This window comes from Halyomorpha halys, unplaced genomic scaffold, assembly GCF_000696795.3.
Source record: "Halyomorpha halys isolate HHAL.00 unplaced genomic scaffold, Hhal_1.1 Scaffold748.1, whole genome shotgun sequence".
Lineage (NCBI taxonomy): Eukaryota > Metazoa > Arthropoda > Insecta > Hemiptera > Pentatomidae > Halyomorpha > Halyomorpha halys.
In genome coordinates, this window is record NW_027111006.1 from 521831 (window position 1) to 535460 (window position 13630).

General features: G+C 30.6%; 1 protein-coding gene across 3 annotated transcripts in view; it reads left to right on the top strand.

Moving 5' to 3' along the window:
• The window catches only part of lovit (loss of visual transmission), a 60778-nt gene that overhangs the window by 38730 nt on the left and 8418 nt on the right, over positions 1-13630 (top strand). The window contains exons 1-5 of one of the 3 annotated variants that reach the window (XM_014428803.2): positions 2820-2845; positions 4934-5109; positions 5484-5616; positions 10538-10667; positions 12594-12761. In XM_014428803.2, the coding sequence (XP_014284289.1) occupies positions 4949-5109; positions 5484-5616; positions 10538-10667; positions 12594-12761 (592 nt within the window). In that variant the 5' untranslated portion in view covers positions 2820-2845; positions 4934-4948. Of the gene's footprint in view, positions 1-2819; positions 2846-4933; positions 5110-5483; positions 5617-10537; positions 10668-12593; positions 12762-13630 lie in introns of those variants that run through there. The other 2 variants (XM_014428802.2, XM_014428804.2) reach the window with 2 other exon arrangements.

Sequence of the window (13630 nt, forward strand, 5' to 3'; positions counted from 1 at the left end):
TTTGTTTAGGATGGGTAAGGAGTTTGGAATGAAAAGACGCATATATGTTTTCGGCCAAATCTGCAACGAATGGGATGTCAAGGTCTTTGTGGATGGGTTTATTTGTAACGCAATAAGGAGCATCAAGGATTTTAAGTAGGATTTTGGATTGTAAGGATTGGATGCGGGAGGAAATTGATGGTTTGGCTGAGCCCCAGAGCTCAATTCCATAAGTCCAAATTGGTCTGATTATAGTAGTGTATAATAATTTTTGTAGTGAATGGGAAGTTTAGAGCGTTAGTCAAGTAGGTGTTGTAGCAATTGAAATCTACGCACAGTCTTTCAGTCTTGTATGTGGATACCAAGTAAGTCTCTTGTCAAGATGGAGTCCTAAGTATCGAATCTGTTCAACAGGTGTTAGTGGAGTATTTAGAAAGGATATTGTAGGACAGGAGGGTAGAGGTTTACGACGGAGAGTAAAGGTGATCTGATGGGATTTGTCAGGATTTATTTTGATTCTTCAGTTTTGACACCATTCTTCAAGGGATGTTATGTGTATCTGTAGTGTTTTTGATTCATTAGCTCTTACGAAACTTAAATTACATTTGGTGAATGATCAATTTTAATTTTTATGGGAAATATAATTAATATTTAATAATTATGGGAAATAATAATATACCTGTTATATTACAGCAAGATTTTCGTTAAAGTACAAGAAGTGTCACTTTATATAAACGATTTTGTACATTTTTAGTAAAACACATTTTCGAAAATAAGAGATGTATTATATATAATTAGAAAGCCAAAAATTTCAGAAAAATAATATATAATATAAAAAGTCGTATAAGGTAATGGAGAATTAAGAGTTTGACTTGGTAGGCGCATGCTCTGTGGGTTTTTCCCTTTCGTCAGTCTAGTAAATCTTTTCGTCAGCATAACTTTAAATAGTTATTTTTTTGTTTCCACGTAATGATCGCTTACTTCAGTGGTACTAAATACATTTCCAATAACCTGAAAAATTCAATTATAGATTCTCTCTTTTAGGAAAATTACTTTTCGACTGACTAGATTTAAGCGTAAAAATTAAATATGTTCAATCAAAAAAAAAATTGAAAAGTTCTAATTTTCCTAAAAGAGAGAACCATTATTTATATTTTTCAAATTGAAATCTACTTAACACCACTGTGAAGTAAGCCATAGATATGAACATTTCAGTTAACATGATAACTTCATAAATGTGTTCTTATTATTTTCAATATTAATTCTTAAAAAATGTAGCACTCAATAAATGGTTTATGGTAGAAGATTTTGGTAAACTGTTTTTTCTGAAATCTGGTGAAATTGAAGTTTATCAAACTTTCAACTAAAAGTCTCTTTTGGAAAAGTAGTATGTATAAGTATTGATACAGTGAATAATATAGGAATATCTGTTCTGAAACTAGAGAGAGTTAACTCAAAGGAGGTTAGTAAATGTAAATTGAGTGATGCACCGCGCCAGAATTTTTAATTAATTATTCTCCTCCCAGATGAAATAACATTAAAAGTAAATATTTTAGACAAGCAATACTTGATACATTTCTAGATATACATTAATATATTGTGAATATAGCACGTGTATACAGATAAATTTTGTAAGCTATATTATTAATTAAAAAATAATTTTTTTTTTCGAACCCCCCTGACGAAATAAGTAATTTAATACATAGATATAGATAAGTATATGTATATCTGATAGTTAGCAATTCCTTCGATTGCCTTGTGGCATAAATTTTATAAAATGCATAATTTTTTTTTCGTACCCTCCAAATTCAAAAATAAATAACAAATAGTACAAAAGATGCTAGTTGAAGTTTCCTTCCTTTTTCTACCCATGAGTACTTAAAGGGGTGTTACAGGTATGTACTGTGTGTGCAGAAACGATGGCGCTGTGTACGCATTTAAACTGCATACATTTTGTCAAATAAAAAACCTCTTTAATGAAAACTTAAATATTTAACTAGCGAGAATTGAAATATAGGAGAACGCATACTAAAAATGCAGTTAGTACCCTAATTGTTTATACATTTTTAAAGAAAACTTAATATTTCATTACTGAAACGAAATGAAAATGTGGTTGTAAAATATTTATTTCTTTATCAATCAGTGAGGATTAACAATAAAGTTTATATTTGAGAAAAAAAATATATCTATTATTAAAAACCTTCTGTTCAAATGGTGAAATTAGAACCTTAATTTCAATTAATATTCCTTCCGATTAGATTTAGTATGGTAAGTACTGATTCCGCTAGATGATAGGAGGGGGACATGTTCAGAATCATACAGCCTTGATTTTCCCAATCCATTTATTATGGAAATGTATCTCAAGCAAATCTTGCGAACATAGATCTGAAAGAACAGAAAATCTACTTACATAAAAAATTATTTTAGTAATTAGAATCGTGTAGAATAAACAATCATCTTATTTTGATCAACAAACGCACACATCATAAACAACGTAATACCACTGATAGCTGACCCAGAGCTTTGTTTTATCAAGAAAAAATGCAAAAAAAAGTAAAATTAGTGAAATTAATGGATATATAATAGTATGTGAGCATGGGCGTACCCAGTGGAGGGGGCAGGAGGGCTACACAGGGCAGGACAGCTACACCAGGACAGCTACACCCCCCTCCCAGACGCGAAAAGAATTATTCATTTAATTAAAATTAATTTTTTTTTCAAGAAAATAATAATTACAATAATTCATAAACCACTACAACAATTATTTATAATTTTCTTAAAATTGTGTTTTCATTTGACTTTTCCGAGCTGAAATGTTACAATCTGTTTGACCGTGGCTTGCACCCCCCTCTAGTTTTGATCCTAGGTAAGCTTTTATATTTGATATTAGCTGTAAAATAACCTTTGGATATAATATTATATAAATTTGCATAATGTTCACAAACGCATCAAATACTATATGAAAAAATTGTATAATATAAAATATTATTGTAATGTTGTACCACTATTAACTAACATATTATTATAGTTATATTACTACCAATGATGTTATTACATACAATATTATTACTATTAATGTATCAATATATCTCTATAGTACATATCCATTATTACCCCATTTTTTAAATATCTTGAGTTGAGGTCAGTAAAAAAAAATGTTTATTTGAAAATAACTAGCGTTATTTTTTTATTTTTTTTTTTTATAATTTCTAATCCAGCTTTTATAATTTACACACAAATATAAAAATTACATACATAAAGATAACAATGTCTTTTTGTAGCTACAGTGACATTTTAAGGTGAGAAGAGGAGGGACCACTCTGCTGGTAAAAATAACCAGTGATTAATTAAAATGTTATTAAAAATTTAAGTGACTCTTTAATTGCGGTTCATGATTGTGAATGCAAGTATTAAATCACCGAGCATAAAAAAAAAAAAAACTTTTTAAGCGGATATGATGTTTATATCGTGAAATTAAACTTTGATTTATATTAATTTATTGATTTAATAGGGTTATCCAGGCTTAATGTATAATTTAATTACATATTAAATAACTAAATGAACATAAAAATTTAAAATCACTATTTATAAATTTTTTATTGCAATAATGAATGCCTATCACTAAATTCAACATTTATTGCTTTTTAAAAGTTTTGAAAATTCTTAAAAATTATAGGAGAAATGAGATGAAAACCTTCCCAATGCTTCCTATAATAGACTGTATGATCAGGTGTCACTATGTGGGGCTTCTATAGTCAATAACTATAGCCACTGATAATATTTTCAACATTCATTTATACATAGTTTAAATTTTAAAAAAATATATATTTTTTTTCTCATTTCTTTAATTATAAAATTAAAATTGCCAAAAGTTTGGAAACAGAGATAACAACTTTTTACAACTCTCCCCTCATCAGGTTCAGTTACTCATCCTTTGTGTTTTTAACCGAGAAATTTCAATTCACAAGAGGCAATCAATGCAGAAGTAAATTAAATTATTATTAATATTATGACAATAATTCAATTACATCGATAAATTAGTACTGGCTATTAATTTTTTTTGTATTAAAAAACTATTCAGGTTTAGATAAACTACACTTCATAGAAATAAAAATTAGAAATATAATTATGATAAAAAGATGGGTGAACATACATGTTATAGTCTTTATGTAAAACATCATATTATTTGTTTCTGCGACACTTCATAAATACAAACATATGTATACATGACCGAAAATAATAGTATTGAATCAAATATTCTTTTTTTTGTTTCAAACCAAACTCACTAATAACAAATGTTAAATGTTATGGTCTCAAAGATCACTCGCTCGAATAATGCTCAATTCTAACTAATGCTAAAGCAGACTTGTTAAGATACAATCGTTGCGTTGTATTATAATAACAATACAACTCACTTATTTGCTTTTCTACCATTACTACTAGGTTAGAAAATTATTGAATTCAGGGCAAATTTCCTATTTTCATATTTTCCACAGATCTATGGGTTTCAACATTTCTTGAGCCAAATAACACATTTTTGCCATTGGCCTGTCTATGTTTCTGTGCCATAATTATCTATTGAAATTTTTTTTTCGCTGGGTTTCGGCCTCCGATGCCTCGCATACTAAATCGGGTACCCTATGCGTAAAAGTAAAATTAATTGTTTTTCAATATAATGTAGTGTCAAAACGGTTCTAACGACTTATTCTAAACTTGCTCAAAGACATCCAACAAACAAAATGTTCACATGTTTTGAAGTTATGTACCGTCTCTAGTTCATATGTCTTTTTATACTCTGTATGTGAGATGTTGGAATCTTCCAATTGCAAGCTAATAGTTAATTTATGCCTCTTACTGATTATTTTAGAATCTCTTGAACGGCATTGTAATTATTCTACATTTCTACAATTAGCCATTATTTAAAAACATGTTAAATAATTGTATTTATTGACAGAACTAATAAAAGTAGATGGAGAAGCTGAGGGACTATCAAGGAACCGTCGGCCTCTTTCACCAAGTTAGGGACAACCTGAAGGAAAAGTTCTCCGGCTGGAGGGAATCTCTAACTGTTCTTTCCAGGCAAAAGCAGCCACCGAAAGAAGCTGGAGAAGAATATGCTCATATATTCAGGTGTATAATATTTATCTACAACAATTTCACTCATAACAATACTATTTTAAAAATATTTTCAATTCTAATGATTTAATTCTGAACAAAGTATTTGAGATATGTCTAATTTAATTATTGACTAATATGACTACTTAGGCATCAACACCACATCGGCCAAAAATCAGATTCCAAAAGATTTAGGCCCGTAAATAGAAGTTTGGAATTCTAAGTTATCCTATGGAATAAGTCGAGTTTTGTATTCTGACTTGTTAGATTTATAATAAAAACATAAGTAGTTCTTCCTACTCTATTTGAAGAACATAAAATAAATAAATGTATTAAATAATAAATTAGAGATCATATATCATACAATAAATCTTATATATTTTATTCAGGAAAAAGACACGATTTGAGCTGGTTCTCATATCTGCTGCTGTGATGGGAATAGAATTTTCTTACGCCGCAGAAACCGCCTTCGTTTCTCCAACTCTTTTAGAAATTGGTGTTGATCATGCGAGAATGACAATGGTAACAGTAATCTAAAGTAATATCTAAATATTTATCTGAATAATTACACAATTAAAAGTGTGTAAAAAATGAATCTCAACAAAAAAAAAATGATTTAATAATACCACTTATTGTTTTGCAATTCAATATTTTAGTACTCACAGGATATTTAGTGAGATTTTTGCTTTCCATACAGTCCAAGAGCCTAAGGAGAAAAAAAATCATTATTTCACACCAATTTTAGATTACTTTAATGAAAACAAGGAATAATTACTAGTCGAAATTAATGAGTCTAAAGTATAGTTAGGAGAAATAAAAAATTATTGCTGATTCAAAACGTTAAAAAAATTAATTTTCCATTCCAATAAAAGATATACTGATTTTTCAGTGTATCTTTAACGAAATGCTGCTTTTTAAAAAACTATATTTCGGGAACTATAGAACGTAAACTCCTCTATTAGGGCTCATATTTTAGAAAATTTACTCTACTTTAAATGATTTTCTAATAAGGTTGCCTAGTTTTATAGGCAGTTTTAACGATATGGAGTTCCGAATATATACATTTATTTTTTTTTAACATTTTGTATAACCACTAACTATATTTGGCAGACTCAACAATTTTGACTAATAGTTATACGTAGTTTTCATTAAAGTAATAAAAATTGGGGTGAAATAACTCTTTTTTTCACCTGGAGTACTAGTACGTATTGATGTGGCGCTGGATTAGCTTCAAAAATTACCCACCTTCCACAATACTAGGTTATCGGATCAATTATTTAATGTGCCGTTTTGGACTAAAATTTGTGTTTCAGAACACTATAAAAAAATATTTTCAGTTTTGGCCATCGTTTAATCGATCTGTGGCAAGATTATCTTGCGATCGGAATGCCCGATCTAGTTGCTAATGTTTTTACTTGATGTTTTAGTTTCTCGCCACTAATGAGTCACAAATTAATCATTCTTTTCCCAGTAGATGAATAACTTATTTTTATGTAGACTTTGGCTCCAAAACAGCTCAAACAGTTTTGATTAAGCTTGCCTGAATTATTCTCCCAGAAACATCCCCTCAAGGCGTATCTCCTGAATATTGAGACAAAGAAGTGTAAATGAAATTGCATATTTATTGTAGCCGATTTGTGTGATGAAGGCTATAAATTAACGGAAATCCATAAAAAGTACATATTTCTAACATGTTTGTTGTACCCTTATTTCTAAATGTTTTTTCGTACCTCCGAGATCAGAACTAAGATGAGAAACAAGTCCTGCCACCTTCAGATATCAATATTCACAAACTTTTAAAAATTTAGTAATCGTACTGGGTCCAAAACAGCTTATTCAGCCTCTTTTAGCACATCAAACAGCAATTCTAATTCATTTCTTATTATAACATGTTTTTTTTATATCCCACGGTTTACATGTAGGTCGTTCTCCTAAATATGTTAAGTCCACGTTCTACCGAAAACTAGGAAAAACTGTATATTTTATTAAAACATTTCTAGTCCAAACGTTACTACTATCGTTTTTATAGATACTCTCATATTTTTTTTTTCTTTTTATGATTTCATTTATTCCCTATTCTGTGTTTTAATATTAATTTCCAGATATCTTTGGAATAATCTTTTTTAATTTTTAAGCCCATTATTGCCTTTCAAGGTCTGCAGCTTCATAATTTGTATCATGAAAAAGGTAATCTTGATTTCATTAAAGATGGTAGAATTAATTAATTTGTCCCCAGGACCTATTTCTTTTTTACTTTTAAAAATTCCGCCCATTGGAGAGGGTTGTTTTTGTTCAGGTTTCAAAGGTTTGCAACGTTTAACAACACCCAGCCAACATAGAAGTGTTGTTATTTAATTTACCTCACCTCAGAAAATCACTGACATAGTACAAATGATATTTTTTGATAAATATTGATATTTTAATTTTATCAAGAAACAAAATTATTAGACTTCACGCGATTCGATAAATAGGTAAGCGTGAAATTCTATGTTTCTTGAAAAAGCTCTTTCCAAAGTGATTTTAAGCTAGTCAAGCATAAATGATTTTAAGCTTTAGTCAAGAATAAACAACACCAGGATAAGTAGTACATAAAATTAGAGGAGAATGGGCACATCTATTAATCCCTATGCAGTGGTAGATCAAAACATTTTCATTAGGATGGGGCGAAAAAAAAAATTAAAATAAGCCCATATTTGACTTAACTTGCAGCTAAGAACAATTTGACAGAAATCCTACTATTTTAAGTAAATAAAAATCACTGTCAACGTCTGTCAAGAAATAACTACTGTAAAATATTGCTGAACAGACTCGACTGGGATTTGAACCCGAAAATTTTAGGTTTCAACTATACCTAATATGCGTTATATATTACAAAATTATCCCTAAAATTAAAATTGTCTACTTCTTGAGAATGGGGGCGCCTAAAACTGGTGGTTGTTATCCTTTTCAATTTTTCTTCAGTGATTTACTAATGCTAAAACTTGTGAGTTTAATCTGATCATTTCCTCCTCTTTGGTCAATTCATGGAGGAACATAAATTTAATAAATTAAGGACATTTTAGAAATACGACCTACTTTACATATTTTATAAAGTCTCTTTTCTCCACACACTTCCTTTCTTCATTATTCTATTAATTTTTATAATTTCTAAACTGCAACAAAACTGAATATTTGCAATACAATATTAGATACTCTTGCTGGTTTAAAAAAAATAAAGCAAACATTTACAACAACTTACCGACAGAATGATGTTTCATTCCTTTTTTAATTTTTCGTATTAATAAATGCGAAAAAGGATTATAATTTCAGATAAACATATACATATTTTTTTAAGACTAAGAAACTCCTAATGAGCAAAATTAAAACAGAGATAAAGGATTGGGACTGGCCTTTTGAATTCACAATCTGATTTAAATTCTCTGTAAGCATGGTAAACATGATTCAGAGATTTTAGTAACTTAAAATTGTGTATTTTGAACATAAACGTGATCTCAACAGTTGGTAAGCTGTCAAGTTAGAATATAAAAAACAATTAAAACAAAAAATTATATGTATTTATATGGATACGTAATCTACAATTTACAACATAAATAAACTTACATAGATAAAATGAGAAACGAATCTTGGTCAACAATTAGCACTTGAAAGTGTCACGCACAATATTCTCAGTAATACTATTTATATCACTTACGTTTTGGAGTCTAAAGAACATTGTCAGATACTAGCAACAATTAATAACAACTCATAATATTGTCTGCGCGGTAGTCTTTTTTGTGTCATAATGGGTGAAAACGGCGGTACAACAGTGTTACCAGGTATTTACAAGAATTAAAAAATCGTGTTAATGTTTGAATTATTTTATCAAATCTTGCTGTTCTATTCAATTACTGATTTATGATTATTATTAGGAGAGTTCCTACGGTTTCTATGGCGTGGAGCAGTGTGGTGTTCCTCTCCCTTCCCTCCCCCCCCCTCCCACAAATTATTAATTTAAATAGTTCGATGATTAATTTTAAACTATCGATCTCAAGACAATTAGGTACGTCACAAATGATACGTGATATTTAAATTATTTATCTGTTAATTTCAACTGATTACTTATTGTTTTCAATTTCTGAAATACCTTAATTAATGAATTATCCAAATGCCTTTGTAGGGGTTCATGTAGAGGGCCTCTGGTAACGCCCTAACTCCTATCTTAAATGCTTAACTTTTAATTATTTATGTCTGCAATCTACTTAATTAACAAAAAGATAAATTATTCCATTAACTTAACTTCAAACTTTTAGAAAAATGGTAGGATTGTTCCTGCCTTTTAGAAGCTAATGCAGCATCTACATATATTCAAAATAATTCTGTACAAAAGCCTCTATAGTTTTAATAACTAATCCATTCATTTGTGTTAACATCGATGATGCAGAATTTCTTTTGCTTTTTCCCTGGTATTTTAAGAAATAATCATGTATATACTGATTCTATACTCAGAATTCATAAAGATTTCTTAAGCATTTCATTTACTCAGCAATGTTTGTTGATCAAGAGAACTGATCAAATCCTAACTATATGTTCCTGAGTCAGTTCTTCTACATTGAAAGATCAGTAAATGAAATGAAAAACCGATCAGTACTCTGGAACACTTGGTTCCCTAAGAAGAACGAATTGGAGTGTTTCAGCAGCATTTGTCTGGCTAGAATAGAACCAACTTTGCTTTGAATAATAGTGAAAGATGGAATACTGGGAATACTAAAGGTGAATCTTATCAAGTATCTTGTTCACCAGACAGTCCTTCAAACAGCGACATGGTAGTTTCCAATTTTTTTTGTCAGCATCTTTCTGTTCAATGAAAACAGGTTACACTATGTTATTGAAACATTAAAATATCACCCCAATAGATTCATTTCCTACTTTTGGATCATTTAAAACCCAGTTAAAAATATTCAATTATCAACTTGCAGTTGTTCCAATTTTGTTATTCCAACTAGCTTATGATAAACATGAAGCTACAACCCACATCATCTTCAGGCTTAAACCACAGTATGATTCCTCTAACTGGCTTTAACTGGGGCTTTACTTTTTTATTTTGTTTTTACTTTTTAAAACAAATTTTCCCCTTCCTTTCCTCCTCCACTCCTTCCTTATAAACCAGCTCTAATATTCTGTCATATCTCATAATTGACAACCATAATGGCCTACCAGCAATCCTCAAGCGTATCTGTTAAACTGCTTTTCTGTAACACCTACTTTAAATCATTCATAGTTTGGGTCAAATTATGAATGATTTGTTATAATTAAAAAATAAGTATTATATTCATCACACTTATCTCAGTTAATGAATGATTTTATAAACTAAATACCTGTCTCTTCTTTGATAAATTGATTAATTTTTTTTCAAGTAAATTAAATATTTAACTCTCTATAATTCAGAAATTTTTTTGTTTGAAAGGTTTGGGCACTGTCACCATTAGTTGGTTTCTTCTTGACACCGATACTTGGATCTCTCAGTGACCGATGTTCTCTACCACTTGGCAGAAGGAGACCCTTTATCTTAATGTTATCTGCTGGTGTATTATTAGGTAACATAATAAATAATAAATAATGTCATTGTCTGGATTAAAGTAATCTGAACAGCTTTTTTTGACACCTTGCATTTATTAATATTTCATAATTAATTCAATAAGTATTAATTACAATCTAAACTGGATAGATACTGCAGTATTTCTTTAAATATCTTCTTTTGGCTGATTTATTTTGATATATAAAATATACATTTATTTATCAATTAAATGTTACCTGTGGCCTGTTAGGCCATTTTATGAAGATAGAGGAAAAGTCCTGAGTATTTAGGTATCACTTACTCAAAATACTACAAGATAAAAAAAGAAAAGTAAAGAAAAATAAAAAATAGCAAATTTGAACTGCATTGAACTTAGTTTTTGATTATTATATTGAATAAAATATTTTTGTAATTGACCAAGAAAACATAATAATTACCCACCCCATAAATTTTGAAGTTTTATTTTTCAAGATAGTTTGAATCCAAAACTACACTAGAATTCAGCTTTATTATTTATTATAATTATGGTAATTTATATTTAATTTTTAGCAGTAAAAAAATTTCATGTATTGAATAAATATATAGTATAAATGGCATAAAACTTCATTAATCACAAAGTTTAGCATTCCAGGATTTGCTTAATAGAAGAATAAATTGTATCCTACTCACTCACTGTTGGGGGCTACAGTCCTTGTAGGACCTGGGCCTCTGCCACCATTCTTTCCCATGCCTCGCGATCTCCAGCGAGACTCCTACAATTTTGAACTCCCATTCCTCTCAAATCATCCAGCCACCAGCGCCAGGGTCGGCCCCTTTTCCTTTTTCCCCCTGGTGCACCATTTAGCATCCTTTTAGGTACCCTGAAGGGCTCCATCCTTTCCACATGTTCCGACCACCTTAGCCTGCTCTTCTTAATAGCACAGGGGATATCAGGCTCTCCATACAATTCCTTTATTTCGTCATTGCTTCTTATTCTCCACCTGATTGTCCACCTTTAAAGGCTCCAAAGATCTTTCTCAGGACTCTTCTCTCCCAAACCAGTAGAGCTCTTCTATTTTCCTTGGTTAGAGTCCATGTCTCACTGCCATACATTACCACTGGTCTAATTATTGTTTTGTACAACAAAAGCTTTGCTTTCCTGGAAGGACTTTTGTATCGGAGAGCTTTTTGCCGGGCATAGAAACATCTGGTTCCTGCAACCATTCTGGCCTTAATTTCTACTTCTAAATTATTGTTCTCCGTCACAACTCCTCCTAGATACTTGAAAGTACTGCAGCTATGAAACATGTTTTCCCCCACATCCACAATATCTCTTCTCTCCCCGGTCTATCTAGAGGTTTTCATATATTTCGTCTTTTCACTATTTATAATAAGTCCTAAATCCTGTGCTGCTCTCTTGAATTCTTCTACAGCACCGGCCAGTGCTGTTTTGGTTCTCCCTGTGATGACTACATCATCCGCATAAGCCATGTGTTGTGTGAGCCTATTGTAAATGGTGCAACCTGGGTTTGTCCTTATTTTCCTAATGGCAACTTCTAGGGCGAGGTTGAACAGTACTGGTGATAATAGGTCTCCTTGTCTTAAGCCACTGTTAACCCTAAAGCTATTAGAGATGCCCACTCGAGTTTTCACCTTGCAAAACTTCTGATCCTTTCCAGGGTCATCTTTGTTAATTTTATTAACTTGCTAGGTATTCCCAGTGACTACAATGCCTTTAATAATTTCCCTCTGTCTACACTATCATAAGCCTGTCGGAAGTCAATAAAGAGGTGGTGTAAGTCAACAATTGTATCCTACAGATATACATAAATATCTCTGGATCAATAGGATATAATTCCTCATAACCAAATTTTTTAAGTTTATTAGTAGTTTTAGGTAATTTGAGATGAAACAATGATGTATGTTAAGTTACATTTTAATGACGACCTATTGATCAATTCTTTAGGACTTATATTAGTGCCAAATGGTAAAATTATTGGAGAAAAATTTGGAGATAAGAAGACACATCCTTGGGGCGTCCTGTTCACTGTAGTTGGAACAGTATTACTAGATTTTGATGCTGATGCTTGCCAAAGTCCAGCCAGAGCCTATTTATTAGATGTTACTCTACCAGGTAAGAATTTATAGATCAATAAATAAATGCTTCGGGTGAGAACAGTAGTTATAGTTATAAGTTTATTAATATGAACCTATAGTTTATCTTAGATACTATTGACAACTTTTTTCTAGCATCCTGGGTCATGTAGTCCTCTTATCTGAGGACAGGTTAGGCTGTCCTCAACTTCTAGCTTGATAAAGGTTTCCTTCTAGGATTCATCTTGGGGTATCATCTGTATTTATTATGGCAACACACCTAGCCCAGCGAAGATATCTAATGTTTATAAATTTGATTATAAGTTTGCTATACAAAATAGCTCATCTATCAAAGACCACGGCCTATTCTCAATGTTCATAACGTTAAATCCTTTTAAATTTATGAAAATTTACATTGTGAAAGAAGACTCTTGAAAGTTTGAAATCCATTTTTATTAGAAAAACTTATAAATAGAAAAAATAATGCATTTTATGTATTCTTTTTCTTCTTTATTAGACAGTTAAATCATTATTTAAGCAGCTGCTTAGTTTTATTCTGAAAGCTTTTAAGCAAACTAAACAATATTTAAAGATTTTTACCACACTACATGACAACAAATGCTCATATTTGACTGCTGACGATCAGACAACATTTGAGCAAGGCTTTAATTAAAACATGGACTTTCTGTACAAAAATATAACTGGATTGATAAAAAATTAAAAGTGATTTCATAGAATTAAAAATAAAATGTTAACTACTAGGTGTCAAATTTAGGAAAGCAATTTAACATAGTCAGGTTGGCCTATCTTGTTGGGCTTTTTTTAGATTTATTTACTGGTTTCTGTTATTTATTTTTATTGGAAGATTATTGGTTGACCGTGTGTAAAGATGAAAGGAATATGGTCCGG